The sequence below is a fragment of the Miscanthus floridulus genome, chromosome 10 (assembly GCF_019320115.1).
Source record: "Miscanthus floridulus cultivar M001 chromosome 10, ASM1932011v1, whole genome shotgun sequence".
Classification (NCBI taxonomy): Eukaryota; Viridiplantae; Streptophyta; class Magnoliopsida; order Poales; family Poaceae; genus Miscanthus; species Miscanthus floridulus.
The window spans coordinates 3,927,050-3,942,695 of record NC_089589.1 but is presented as its reverse complement, the minus strand read 5'-3'; the positions used below and the strand labels follow the sequence as shown (position 1 = coordinate 3,942,695).

The 15,646-nt window shown below is 46.6% G+C and overlaps 1 protein-coding gene across 2 annotated transcripts; it reads right to left on the bottom strand.

The window, feature by feature from the left end:
- Positions 1-10,364: 10,364 nt before the first annotated feature.
- Positions 10,365-14,788, bottom strand: LOC136487517 (pentatricopeptide repeat-containing protein At4g14820-like). 2 transcript variants are annotated; one of them, XM_066484636.1, is made up of 4 exons: positions 14,355-14,788; positions 12,420-13,828; positions 10,782-11,229; positions 10,365-10,685 (listed from the first exon to the last, which is right to left on the bottom strand). In XM_066484636.1, the coding sequence occupies exons 1-2, from the start codon at positions 14,786-14,788 to the stop codon at positions 12,619-12,621; spliced, it is 1,644 nt and encodes a 547-aa protein (XP_066340733.1). In that variant the 3' UTR covers positions 10,365-10,685; positions 10,782-11,229; positions 12,420-12,618. The 2 variants fall into 2 exon arrangements, with proteins under 2 accessions (XP_066340733.1, XP_066340734.1); XM_066484637.1 differs by having other exon boundaries at positions 10,782-11,194.
- Positions 14,789-15,646: the final 858 nt, after the last annotated feature.

Here is a 15,646-nt window from a genome sequence, read left to right as displayed (position 1 = left end):
ACGGTGGGAGCCGCGGATCGGTGAGAAGGTTGTCGGTGTTTGCCACGTTCAAGCAAGCGTGGGCGAGCAGCTTGTGTTCTCGTTTGGTCTCAATGGACACCTTGCCGCCGATGATGGTGTGCACGCGATCGGTTGGCTTGACGTATTTGTGATGAGGGTCTGCATCGTCGTCGTCATTATCCTCGTTGCGCTATTCCCCTGCGTCGTTAGGCTTGTCGGACGTATCCGGAGCCTGTTGACGCGTGTAGATAGTCTTGAGGACGCGGCAATTCTCCATGGTATGGTTCGACTTAGGATGGAGCTGGCAGGGCCCCTTCAATGCTTTGGCGTAGTCGTCTTCGTAGTTACGACGTCCGCCCCCCTTTTTAACGGTATTGACCTCACCGTCGTCTTCCCGAGCACGCTTGCTCCTGTAATCGTCACGGCGGTTGCGCCGCTGATTACGTTGGTCGCGGTGGTCGCGGGAGTCATTGCGCCGGTTGCGGCGGTCAAAATTGTCGTTCCGACCACGACTACCGCGGTAATCGTCGTGGCGTGGAGGGTGGTCGGAGCGTGGAACCCTTGCTGCTTCTTCAACAATTATCTTTTTAGCATCGTCGGTGTCCGCATATTTCTTAGCGGTGGCCAAGAGCGATGTGACTGATTCGGGTCTCTTCCGGAGGAGCTTGTCTCTTAGGGCGTCGTGGAAGCGGAGACCAATGACGAAAGCCTCGATTGCCTCGTTGTCAGAGATTGATGGGACCTTGATGCACATCTCCGAGAAACGCCGAACATACTCGCGCAGTGGTTCATCTTTCCGATCTCGGATCCGTTGCAGATCGTACTTGTTGCCGGGTTGTTCACAAGTAGCGATGAAATTGTCGATGAAGGCCTACTTGAGCTCCTGCCAAGAGTCAAAACAGTTCGCCGGCAAGCTAACCAGCCATTGGTGACCTGCATGACCAACAGCGACTGGGAAGTAGTTAGACATGACATGCTCGTCAGCCATGGCTGATCGGCACGCAGTTTCGTAGAGCATGACCCATAATTCGGGGTTTTCCTTGCCGTCGTATTTCTGAAGTTTCTTGAGCTTGAAATTCTTGGGCCATATGATCTGGCGAAGGTGCGGAGTAAACTGCTTCAGACCCGGCGGACCGTGGGTAGTGTCATACTCCATACGGCGGTGGCTTTCATAGGATGCTCGATCGTCGGCTCTCTGGTTGATGCGAGCGCGCAGATCCCGTCCACCGAGGTAATGGCGGAGATCGTTATTGCCATCGCGGCGATCCCGATTGCCATCTGGATTAGCTCTGCGATCGTGGTTATCGCGGCGATTGTCGCGGTTGTCCCGGTGGTCGTTGTCCCAACGACGGTTGTCATTCTGGCCACCATCATGGCCATCGTTGTTGCGCGAGCCACATTGGTTGAGTGGCTGTGAACGACTTGGGTGCTGGCGGCTGTGGCTTGACTCGACTGACACGGATGGAGCTCGAGCTTGGTTTGCAATCTCCGCGGTCTGGGCCATAGCAGCCGTCAGATAGGCTTGTATTTCGTCGTGAACTGCTTGGGTTTCCGGGGTGTTCGGTAGCCGTTGCATTGTCGCCATGGCGACGGCTATGTTAGCACTTGGAGTCCTGAAGACTTGTTTGTCTCCCACCCTGTCGAAAGCGTCGTTGAGGTCACATGGCTGGACCCTTATGCGCCGTGCCTCCTGGTCTGCTTCGGCTTCAATTTGCCGGCGATTAAACCAGTCAATATTGCGTGCTTCGCGTGCAGTCCTTTCTTGTTCTGTTTCGCCAACTGCCGGTGGTTCGTCATTGCTGACTACGTTGATCAAACCCCCTCGCCTTGGCGGGAAAGGCGGGAATTGCGGGAATCCCAGGGCATGATCTGGGATATTCAGATCGTACTCGACGCCTTCATCCTCGTGATGCTGGAGCTTGGTGTGGACGGAGGCATCAGATGCGGTGCCAGACGAGAAGCTGGAGTCACCCTCTTGGATCGTGTGGACGGATCCTTCACGATGATCTTCAATCCGGACCATGTTGACGAAGTTGCGTGGCTTCTGACGAGGTCGGCGCATAGAACACAGATGCGGGCGGCGTTGTATGTTGTATGCGTAGCTGGAAGCAGCGTTTTGCAGGACGTAGGGTTGGACCTAGTGGTTCTCCGTCGAGGCTTCGTACTCGGAGAGTCGGAGACCTGTTGTGAAGGTCGGCTGGCGACGAGCGGAGCGCCCCTCAGGAGTAGATATGACCACGAGATCTGTTCCAAGTCGCGTAGGACGACTGGTTCGAGCTGGTCGGATAGATCTATTGTGGGGAGCGGTTACCTGCTCATTAGGTTGACTTTGAATCGTACTTACCAGAGCTAGGGTTTCAGCGAGTTTGGTGCCGACCCGATCGATGGAGTCGAGCAGGTCGGTGTTGTCGATCTGCTTCCCTTTGTAGCGGGGAAGCGGATGACGGGTCGTCGGCGTGGCTGAAGGTGACGTAGGCGTGGTCGGAGCCAGATGTACCGTGGTCGGAGTCAGATCCATCATGGTCGGAGCCGTAGCCATAGTGGTCGGAGCCGTATCCGTAGTGGTCGAAGCCGTAGCCGACGCAAGTGAAGTAGTGGTCGGCGCAGAATGAATCCACGCCTCCCCCGTGGTCATGGCGATGGCGTCGTTGGAGCCGGTGGTCCAAGTGATCTGGCCGACGGTGAACGTGAGGCCGTTGGGAGTAGCCATGGAGCCGGAGGTAATGACCGTCTTGTTTGCTTGGAGAGCAATACGCACACCCCCTACCTGGCGCGCCACTGTCGACAAAATACGGTCGGCAGTCTACCTAGGGGTATGCCCAAGGTAGTAGATTGTCGGCAGACAGATGCGCAAGTCACAAACAAGACGGTGACGCAAGACAGACACGAGGTTTTATCCAGGTTCGGCCGCCAAGAAGGCGTAATACCTACGTCCTGCGTCTGATTGGTATTGTTGTATGTCAATGAGAGATGTTTTTTAGAGGGATCCCCTGCCCGCCTTATATAGTCCGGGGGGCAGGGTTACAGATCGGAAACTAATCCTAGTCAGTTACAATTGCCATATATGGCCGGACAAGGATTCCTATTCTAACCGACCAGGATCCTGCTTGATCGCCAAATCCGCCTTGACTCCCTACGCGGGACTCCAACCAGGTTGGCTGGGCCGCCCGCCGTCTTTCGGATGGACCGGACCCATCGATCCGGGCCGGTCCAAGCTTAGCCGTAAGGGTATAGGGGTTAATACCCCCACAGCGCGTGCCCGCGAGCGTGCCCCGCTCTGCGAGGGCTGCTGCGCACTGGGGATGCACGGGGATGTCGTAGGGCAGGCACAGGCACGTTCCGTGCTGGGCGTAGTGGAGCAGCGTGCGCGGACCTTCCTATGTGTGCCGTGCACACGCACCATAGGGTGCGATGCCAAATGCCACGCCCGGCGCCCTGCGCGCTCTACACCGAATTCCTGGTCTCCGCGGACCTCGCACGTATCCTCTATATTGACTACGTCCCGCTCGAGGTGCCACTGCCTCCACCGATGCCACCATCAGTGGCAGGGCTCTAGGATCCTCTTGACATGTGGGCGCCCGACGTAGTCAACGTCGAATTGCAGTCAGCCGATTTGCCCGGCAGCAACAACAGATCTTGAGACGAATAACACACTATGATGAATATGCTGCTTCCATTTGTATACCATGGAACCGACTAACCCACCCAACCCAACCCAACGTAACCCATTTAAAGTAGTCCATAAATGGGTGGATCCAAAATTGATCCAAATCCATGTTAACACGGAAAGGAATTCTATGCGACACATGGAGGACATCGGCTTGGTTCCCGCACGAGAAAAACAAAATGGCAGGCCACAGAGGACACGCGTCAACTTGGTTTTATTTTAGTAAAACATTGCTAAAGCATTTTGTAACACGTCACTTGGGGGCAGGGGGTGGCGTCTATGGAGCAGGGGAGGCTGCGGCTATGGTGGAGGGCGGCTAGGGTTTAGGGTGCAAGGAGAGGGGGCAGCGCAGGGACAGGGAAGGGAAGGGGCGGTGGCAACAGAGAGGAGGAGGGAGGGATAGAGGAAGGAGCAATAGCTCTTTTCTTGCTTGATTAGATTGATTACATCCTTTCTATATTTAGTCTCTATAGGACTTGTGTTCCGAGCAAATTATGAGAGATGTCCTTATAGATTGGATTCTCCTTTCTTAACAAACCAAACTCTTAACATAATAATCTTCCTAATCTAATTCCCTTCGGGAGACAGAGGTAGCGGGGGCGTCGGCGCCCTTCCCTCGGACACGCGCGACCCTCTAGGGGCGCGCCGGAACCGGTTGAGGCCAGCCAACACCCTCCTTTAGACCTCGCTAGGCCCATTAGCTCTGGGTTGGGGGCTCTCATCAGACGTGTTACACATTTGTTTAGTGTGTGTACCCCTGTGGGAGTACAGAGTAGATGCAAGGGTAGCTTGAACTGGTGTGTGCTAGATTATGTCCTGGCTCTTCAATTTTTATCGTTTATTTGCCATCCATATGGGTAGCTTGAACTGGCAGTCTAGCACTATCCAACTTGGTGTATACACTGTAGGTAAAATAGCTGAAATATTTAGGTACATTATAGTTATATATAGAAATGTAGGCCAACCTGGAAGAAATTGGTGGCTTCCTTGTTTGTAAAGGATACATTAGCATCCAAATTCGCCTTGACGAGTTGGATGGTTTATGGATTATTTTGCTCGAATTTTTATGGTCATTATACTAATGCAAAACCATGGTTTCAAGTGTATTGCTAAGGAGGCTGAACTGACACGTGAGTTGCTGAGGCGTGATGCTCATCCCATTGATGATGAGTTAATCAGCCAGGGAACAACGATACGCATGTGTGCCTTGAGCCTTACGAACTGCACTAGGGACAATTCTGTTTCTGCATCCGCTGTTATGTTGGTACGTGCCTGCCTTCAAAAACCCACCTAATTAATATTATCATCCATCCATCTGTCGAACTGATGATCATCACCTATGAGCCTTATGGGCCATCTGTCAAACTTTATAATATCATGCATCCATCCATTATTGAGCCTTATGAACTGCACTTTGCACAATTTTTTTTACTACTAGCTTATCGGCACTAATCGTATACTGACGGGTGGCTTCAATTTAAGGGTATGGCGAAGGAGGCTGAAATGATGTGTTCGTGGATGCATATAAATAACAAGCAGGTTGATTTCTATGTTTATCCCTCGCCTAATATCTGGGACAGCCGCAATGTCCGGTGCGATACCCTGAATTTTATGGTCAACATACTAGAAAAGACTTCTGCTGCCGAGCACAAGACTGTTAAGGAAGAACCCGCTAGTAGAAGGGGTCCTGGTGGTGATGGGGATGATATTGCTGCTGATGGAGCAGCAAACACCACAGGGTATGGATGGTCGACTTGTTTTTAATTCCTTCTTGATGCAGCTCTACGTGGTCTAAGAGAATTAGTTTGTTACTTCTTGGTGATAAGCATTGTGATACTATGCCATTTCACTTCATTATTACCAGGGGCAACATTTCAGATGTATTGAATTCTCAATATAAGAAAGGTGGTGAGAAGAGTAATAAGAGGAAGAGGACAGAAGGTAAGAAATAAGCTAATCACAAAACTTATGATTCCTATGAGCTTTCTTAATTCCCTTGCATTACACTTCATATGTAATGTTGTTTTCAGAAGATCTTTTGGGTAAAATATGGTGTTGGGAAAGGCTAGTGATGTTACCAGACAGTTCTGTTAAATGGTCTGATTATAGCAGCTATCTTGAGGAGTATTATGAACGCAATGCTTCTGGGTTCGTTGCTGCTGCTGCAAAAAAAATCCGCAAAATGCCACTATTACTGACATGGGTGCTGCTGTTGCCAAATTTGTTAGTAACCCTCTTGCATCTTTACTAAACCACCAATGATCTTACTGAAGCTGTTTGTGTAACATATTTCAAACTCGCAATTTTTTCAATTAGTGTCTCAAGATGGAGGAGGAACTCGTGTCCGCGTGGAATACTCGAGTGTTCCGTAGGTTCGATGACCACCTTGCAGTCAACACTATCATTGAGAGTTGCCTGATCAAGGAGCATGCACTTTCGATTTGTGGCACAGGGGTTGAATTGTATCTTCCTTCTGCCATTGCTTTTGTGGTATGTGCGCCTACCTTGCCTGAACAGACCAAATAAAACATGTTTTTTTTTAAAAAAAATTTACCATTGTAATGCTATTCTCTTTTGAATTCTAGTGACTGAATTTGTGCTGCTGTTAAGAAAAAAATAGCTAAAATGAGTAGGTGAGGGCTGGAAATCATGCTTGAAGAGCAGGAAACGAAAAACCTTTGTCTCGCTGAAGCTACTCATTGTCACAAATTAAGTGCAATCATCTTGTGTCTTTCATGTAATCTTGAAATAATACTACCTGGAGTCCTGAACGGTGTTTGGATTTGGCAGCTGCACAAACTGGTGCAAATTTTTATAATCAGGGTATGGTATTGTTTTTGACTAATGCCTAGCATTGGTTTCAAGTGTATTACCAGGGAGGCTGAACTGATGTGTGAGATGCTGAAACATGGTGCTAAGCCTTCTTATGAATACATCCAGCTGAGCAGCGTGATCCACATGTGCGCCTTGGGCCTTGTGAACCTCAAAGGGAACCAATCTATTGCTTCTGCCGCTGCAATGATGGTTAGTGCCTACTGCCTACCTGCCTCCTGTCAAAATGTGCTAAATTTTAACAAGTATCGATCCATTTCTGTTCTGTAAATCACCTACTCATGTTGGCACTGCTGGTTGCAAAATGATGGATGTCAAGGGTATGGCAAATGAGGCAGAAATGATATGTGATTGGATGAAGAGAGAGAACAAGCTTGTTACCTTCAGCTTGTCAGAGCCTCAGGGGCTCGAGGAGTGCTGCCTGATCCGGTACAAAGCCCTGAATGCAATGACCAGCATATTGCATGAGTCTTCCGTTCCTTCTTCCAAGGTTAGTGGAAAATATATATAGCTGTATGTCTTTTCTGGTCCATCGAAATACTGATACCATAGCCGTGACTAGTACATGATTTTTCTTTTTGGCCTCGTTCGCTCGGAGGAATTCTGGATGAATCTGGAGGAATTTGTAAGAGGAAAACATTGTTTCAGATGAAAAAAGAAGCGGATCAAGCCGGGTTTGAGAGCACGCGAACGGGGCTCATGCCCTCAAACCCGGCTTGATCCGCTTCTTTTTTCATCCGAAACAGTGTTTTCCTCTCACAGCGTCTCTATCTCTGGACATTCGTTATTGTATTTGTACAGTAGGTTCACATACTGGTCATGTTTTACCTCGGCACATACTAGTCATGTTTGTTGTCTGGTATGTAAGAACGAAGAAACATTTACTGAGTTTCTTATTGTTTCTTTGTTGATCAGTAAAAGTACAGTTACATTTTGATGGCATTTCCCTACTGTTCCTCGCAATTGCAATGCTATCGTGATTGCAGATGCGGGACGATGCAATGCCATAACCAAGCAAGGACTATAGCAAGGATGGCACCCATGGATAACATCATTGTTTTACATAGAACACTATACACCTGTTCGCTTGATCGTTTCTGTGGTTTATAAGTCGGCTGATACTGTTTTGTTGTGAGAGAAAACCACTGTATCATGACTGATAAGCATGGCCGATCAAGCGAACATGGTGTATATATGGTCGTAGTTTGAGTTGTAATGTATGTACCTTTTTTTTTTGTGCTTGGGAGATCTGCCTTCGGTGAATGAAATAGTACAACCAGTATGTGGTACTGTCTGATCTTATATATCAACATCGTTATGGTGCTATATTACGCTCAGTAAATCCTCGAAAACTCTGGTGACACTGACACCGGTCTAGTTGTCTGATTCCTCCTACGAAATTCCCTTTCGTCTCCACCGGGATACCGGATACAATCGGAGGGTCTTTTGAATCTGGGCCTGTAGGTTGTAGCCTTTTACGATTTTGGGCGAAGCAGAGTGAAAAGTCCACCGACTAGTTTGGCCCATCCGACCACAAAGTTTCTCACTTGCTCCCTAGGCCCTAGCTTTAACAAGCTAATTGCCAGTTGCCACCCGATCCTTAGCTAATTGCCACCCGTAATAGCTTTCTGAAAAGCAGAGATGTTTTTCCGTTCAAAAAAAAACCCCCTTAGCTCACCATAATAATGCACGCCGCCGCCGTCGGAATGCATCTCTCTTTCCCACCGCAGCTTGCAGCTCCTACATCCCTTGCAGATTCACCCCTCGCCATCCAACTTTATCGCCTAAAAACCAGTACAGGTTCAAACAGAACAGAACAGATGGGCTTGGAAAGTTTATGTCACTGCCAGCAATTGCATAAAACTGTGGTAAAATGTGGATAAGGTAATGCTACGCGTCATACGTTCTACACGAGCAAATCGTCAGCCGCTTCCGTAGGCCCACCGTCTCGTTGCTTGCGCTTTTACCATGTCTCTCGCTCTGTCTGTGAGTTTATTTCCGCTTCCTCCTCTGTCGCAACACCTCGCGGCTGCCCCATCCTGGACGTGGACGCGCACTCCCCTCGCTGCTGCCGCGCGCCCCATCCGCCGTCGCTCGCTCGCGCCCCGTCACGTGTGCCACCCGCTCCCTCCCGTCGCACGCGCTGGTGCTGGTGGTGCTCGCTCCGCCCCGTCGCGTGCCGCCCACCCGGCCAACCCAAGCCCGATGCTGGTGGCGGTGCTGCTCGCGCGCCGCCACTCGGCACCGACTCCCACTCCAACGGCCGGAATTGACCGACACAGGCGCTCTCTCTCCCCTATGTTGCAAATATATGTTTCAAGTGTTTCAGACGTTTCAGAGATATGTTGCAGTTGTTTTATATGGATGTTGCAAAAGTAGATCGGGGATATAGCATATGTTGCAAATGTTTCAGAGACATGTTGTAAGAGTTTGTTCAAAATGTTTCATCTGTTCTAGACATATGTTGCAAGCGTTTTGATCTAGATGTTGTATATGTTTCACACATATGTTGCAACAGTATTTTCTAAATGTTTCATCTGTTCCAGTCTTCCGTTGCAGCAAGTGTTTTCATGTTGCAAGTTGCAAATGTTCTATCTAGATGTTGCATATGTTTTCACACATATATTTGCGAGTGTATGTTCAAGATGTTTCATCTATTTTTCAGACGTATGTTGCATTCAAGTGTTTTATATTGCATGTATTTCATGTTGTTCGGAGAGTCAGGGGGCGTGGGGAGAGTGATGGTGCAGGTGCCGGGGAATGTGGCATGACGAGCTGGTGGCTGGTGAACGTGGCGTGCGGCGCGCTGGCGCCGGCGGTCAGGGGCATGACAGGGTAGGATGCGCCTGCAGGGTGGGGCGAACGGATGGGGCGGGTCAAATCGAGACAGATGGGGCAGATTGCGAGCGAGTCATACGGACACGACGACGGCGCGATGCGCATGCGAGCAGGGCGAATTAGCGTTCAGGAGGCAGGTTATGCAAGCGTGCGCGGAAAACGGCCGTCCGACGTAATCTTATCCCGTCGGACGTCTGGCACCGACACGTCCACTTCTACAGTACTCATTTTGGTTTCTAGTATAAAATTTCACATGGATACGGTACAGACTATCGGCCTTGTTCGTTTCGCTGATAAGCCAGGCTGAATAGTATTGTTCGCTGATTTATTGTGAGAGAAAAACTTTGTACCATGACTGATAAGCCAGGCTGATAAGTTTAAGCTAGCAACCGAACGTCATCAGGCACCAAAACATTGTGAAACGCCCATTCTCCCAGCTGAAGCAAATATTGCACATGAAGATTGCAACGCCTTCATCATGCTCTTAACAACTCCGTTCATGAGTGCACATAATTTTACATAAGCGTTCTTGCCCAAAGATTCAGTAGGGGGGGACACTCGGTCACTATGCCTCCAGAATGAACACAAGATATAAACCTCCGTAACCTGACTACGCATCCACCCTATCCTTGTTCATTTCCTGTTGTCCATGTCCATAGCTACAAAATGTTGGGTAAGTGGCAGCTGTACTTCAACTTGGGATGTGGGCAGAGCACTTGCTGCAGAGCCATATCCAGTCACACCCTCACGGAACAATTCGTCGTACATCAGGCACATGAACTAATATATGCCACGGGCAGAATACCATTTTGGTTTCCCCCGTGGGACTTGGCTAAGCAGGGGCAAAATAGTCTTTTTAATATGGAATATATATTTAGATTTACCAAAGCTAGGTGATAAAAGTTAGCTAGGATACATCCAAACAGATCTATCTAATAAGTTAGCTAATCTCAACACAGCTACCGATTGTAAAAATACACTTTTGCCCTCCCACCTATCTCTATCCATATGCCTCTCTGATAGTAGATAAGAAAGAAAAGACATTTTAGATAAAACTACCCATGCATCCACCTTTTATCTAATGGATCCAAATAACATTTGGCTAATAGTTAATCAGCTAATAGTTAACTAGTTAATATTAGTGTATATTGTTTGTCACAAAAAAAAAACTAGCTAATATTAGCTGTGACCTATTCCATGGACAGCTAAACCAAGGAGGGCGACGGGGCGTGTTGACACCACCTGCACATTGGTGGTAGTGGAGTGGCTCACCGCACGGCTGCCCACGCAGGCATGCGCTCAGTGCTCTGTTTCCAACTTGGCTGTGTGCGCAAGAGATTTCAACAATCTGTACAAGACATCGACACCCAAATTAAAGTTAGTACAGCATGAATTGCATGCATAAATATGCACAATGAAATTACAGAATATATGGAATCCGTACCTGTCTTGTATTGTCATACCACTTTCCCCTCTACCATTAATTTGTGTCTACATCCAACTAACTAGTTGACATTCTCTTACATTGTGCCCCAATGATGCATCAGAGAATTTTGGTTGCAGGTTGAGGAGAAATCCTCATTGGAATGGAAGTAATCATAAATTCGTTCCCAATAGTTGCTCCTAGTTTGGTTGGTTCTTGACAAGATCCATGCTGACATTGATTGAGTCATGCTGACACCAATAGTGCATCTTCCTGCCTGCTGAAATTCTTTGATCTTGTCTGATTTGGTCTCTCAGTGGGTGCTGCTCCCAGATTGTGACAGTTGCTCTTAAGGTTGGTATTCAGTTCAAGGTCAAGCAGTGGGTTGAATGACTTGCTCATCAGATTGAAAAATAACCATTGCCTTCCATAGTCTCTGATCATGCAAGAGATATTGTCAATCTATGTACTGCACAAGAGATGTTTTGCAAATAAGATGACAGACACCAAGATGTTCATTTTCTAATCTGTTCATGATCATGGAGAATAAGATGACAGGCAGTTCATTATGACCTTGCAGTACAAGTGCAATATTCTGTGCTTTCAACATGTGTCTCGACATGAGCATTTGTGTACAGGAAAGTGCAATTTTTTTTGTACAAGCAGCCTAGGTCAGAAACAGAGCACAACTGGAACCAATAGAAAAATTCAACTATGGACAAAAAGGATAAATGACAATACAGTTCAGGCTTAGCTTGAATAATCAGATCTACTGGTTCTCTATCTAGTGTCAAGATAAAGAGAATGATCGCTCTAAGGAAAACTTAACATTCTAAAAAAAAATCATAAAGCATTGCTCTCAAGGTAAACTTAGTATGGCAGGTACAGAACACATATAAACATAACATGTGCAGTATAATTGTCAATTGCAGACATACAGGAATGGTTGAGTTATTTGGCTATTTGAGCAAAGCTGTACACCATACTGATTTTGTTGATTGAAATTTTCATCTCACATGAAAATCACCATTAACTTGGGCGTGTTTGGTTGAGCGCCTCACAAGCAGCGACTGAGCCCCAGGCGCTCGAAATTGAACGGCTGGGGACGCTGCCTGCACCAGGCAGCTCCGTGCAGGAGCAAACCAAACACACCATTGGTCCCTTTATTGTCACAAGGCACCAAAAGCCATTGGTTTCTATTTTCTCAAAGTTCATCACGGTAAGCAATCTAATAATCTTCTTGTTTCTATTTCTATAGAAAACTAAATGACAATTCTGAGGTCAAGTCTCCAAATTGTTTTGCCACTGAATTATGTCACTGAGATGTGGCTCAAAGAGTTATATGGCAGGGCAAAAGAACTTTGCTACAAGCCAACAAGTTTATCAGATGAGCAATCATGTGTTTGTCAAAACAATTGCCAAACAATTTCTAAACTGATAAATGAGGGTCATCCTATTGCAGTAAACAAGTTATAAAATATATACTAATAACAGGATGCTCTGTTAAGTGGAGAGCAAAGAAAAATTGTTGGATATCACAATACTGCATAATGAATAAAAACTGATAAGAAAGACCTGCATTCACACTATGCAATCTAGAAATGAGTGGCGATTCTCAAAAAAGTTGGCTAATCTTTGGCAAGATGTGGTATCCCCTACCTTAAATTACTAGGCAGAAGAAATAACAAGTTTCCCACTATGCAGCAGAACAGATTCTCTCATATCCTCGTTTCACATGTCTACTTAAACAATCTCAACATTCAGGGCAGCCGTGCATCTTTAGTTCACAACTTTTGAAAGATCTTGTCACTTTCTGGATATTTTTCACCTCCAGCTGCAAACTCATGAAAAGGCTCATTCAGCTCATCCAACTCAAGCCTGTTTCTTTTGAGACTCCGTGGAGTTTCATTACTTCCCTCACCTCCTGAGCATCATTCAAGTTATCAGATTTCATGTATATCTTTGATAAAAGCACAGATGCTCCGTCATGATTAGGATCCAACTGCAAAATTTTCTTGGCAGCAAATGCGCCAAGCTTGAGATCACCATGCATCCAGCATGCTGCTAAAAGAGATCCCCAGATAGGCACATTAGGCCCTAAGTGCATTGACTCTATGAGATTAACTGCTTCTTGCATAAGTTTAGCCCTTCCTAGAAGATCCACCATACAACCATAGTGCTCATGCTTGGGTTCAATCCCGTATTGTTGAACCATAGAGCTAAACAATGAACGGCCTTCATGAACTAGACCAGCATGACAGCAAGCATAAAGTAAATTAAGAAATGTCACTTCATTGGGTTCAACGCCTTCATTTTTCATCTGCTCAAACAGACATAAGGCAGATTTTCCATCGCCATGCATAGCAAAAGCAGTAATCATACTTGTCCAGGCGATGACATTCTTCTGAGGCATTTCATTGAAGATATTAAATGCAAGGTTAATACCCCCACATTTGGCGAACATACCAATAAGAGTATTGTAAATGTTCAATATCTTATTCAACCCATTATTCTTAATGAAGGCATGGATCCATTTGGCTTTATCGAGGGAACCTAAACTAGCACATGCAGATATGACACTTAACATGGTAACTTCATCAGGCCTGATACCACACTCCTGCATATCATTGAACAGACTCAATGCTTCATTAGGTTGGTTACTATCAGCATATCCTGATACCATAGCACTCCAAGATACCACATCCTTCTCTGGCATTCCATCAAATATAGAGCGAGCAATCTCAACTTTTCTGTTCCTGGAGTACCCAAAAACCATGGCAGTTGATGATACCAAGTCCTTCCTTGGCATCCCATTATATAGCTTTTCTGCCATCTCCATGTTCGCACAAGTAGCATACAAATTTATGAGAGCACTACTGAGGTGAGCACTGATAAGAATGTCTGACACCAACATGTATGAGTGGATGGCTCTCCCAGTTCTCAAATGCCTTATATGCCCACAAGCTGATAGAACAGTAGCAAGGATCAATTGGTCTGGAAGAACTCCAGAATTCTTCATCTTAGCAAATAGAAGCAAAGCTTCTTTGTAGTTCCGAGTCTGACAATAACTGCCAATTGATATCAAAGAGGTCTATAACAGTTTGTATGAAAAATGCAACTGCCAAGTAGCATGTAGAATGGAGAATACATACTAGCAGCAAACAAATTATTTGTAAAGATGGCTGCATTAGACGGAATTTTGCTATTCATAGACTTTCAGCATGGTAAACAGAGATCTTTGAAAAAACAAAATACTGGGAATCAATATGCCATTTGTCAAGTATATGAATCATGGATAATGCACAGAGTATATTCTACTTTCTTTAAGGTTCCTTGATTGCACCACCTTGCAAATTACCAAGTTATGTTAAAAATGGAGAAATCTGACAAGAAACACAGTTTTTCTAAAGGTTTGAGATAATACTTAATGCCTTCCAAATTTGAAGACAGAATTACTATACTTCACAAACTGGGCAGAGCTGATCTGAATCCTCTGATTGAATGTGAACCTAATTAACTTGGCACACAACATCTACTTGTTCCAATTTTGACAAACAATTGCAGAAACAAACAACTTCGCTCAAGCGAGTATACCTATCAAGCATGACGCCCCAGGAGACGACGTCCCGCACGGCCATTCCATCAAACACTTTCCGCGCGTCCCCCACACATCCGCACACCGCATACGCCCCGACCAGCGCGGTTCCGACGAACCCATCCTCCAGTGACCCAACCCTGACTGCCAGCGCGTGCGCGCCTCCGACGTACGCGCCAGCACCCTCGCAGCGAGCAGCGGAGCGGAGTAGGGCAGGAAGCGCCCGGGGCCCCGGTGGGGGCAGGCCGGCGCGGTGGAGGCAGGCGCAGGCAGCGAGCACGAGGCGTGGGATGGAGGCGGCTGCACGGATGGTGGCGAGGTAGGCCCGGTCGGGGTCCAGGTGGGTCGCCGGCGGCGTGGGGATGGGGTGGCCGCGGCGGAGGAGGACGGCTTGGAGCTGACGCAGGTGGTGGTGGTGCACATGCGGGTCCATTTTGGAGTGCCAGTGTCTCGTTGAGCCGTCCGATGGTGCCTTTGGATGGCCGAGATTGATTAAGCCGTTGGTAATTGATTGCTGACTGCATAATAATAAGTGACAATTATAGTATCTAGAAGGTCTCATAATGCCTTAAACTCTACAAATAAGTTCGAAATGTGCGTAAATGACAATATAAATTGTTCAAACATAAGATACAATCTTACATAAATAGAAGATTTCAATGCTAGTCTAAGGCTTTTTCTTTACGTGCATCTTTTTAGCCAATGAGATATGATGTGTTTGCAATGTATTCTTAAAAAATCTTACCATTTCTTGTCACTCTCGAGACCCAAACCATAAGGGCTGCTTTGGCAGCCACAGGGTGATTAACCCAGGGAAGTGATCGGGTGGGAGAGAATTTTCTGGACAAGACAATCCCCATCCACCTGCTTGAGGGATATCCCCGCATGGGGTAACTTCCCTGTTGCTATTTGGAAGTTTTCCCAGGGAGATAATCACGTGTTTTATAACTGCTGGCTGACAAATCAGCAGTATGTATGTATGAAGGATTATCCGATGATACATATGTTACATAAAATGCAAGTGAATTAAGAAAGGTGAGTAACATAAGAAAACATGCTGAACAAGGGCAGAAATCCCAGGATATAACAAATGAAATATCTCAAAAAATCAATTTTTTTTGTCACATTCAAAACTACTCATGCCGTCCAAACGAAAAGTTTACTCTTACACAAACAAAAAACTGAAACATGCAAAACTCAAATTTAACAAAAAAAAAGCATTTGACAACATTTCTCTAGACTTTATGAAAATTCTACTAGACAAAATATGTCACAGGTCTCTCGATACAAA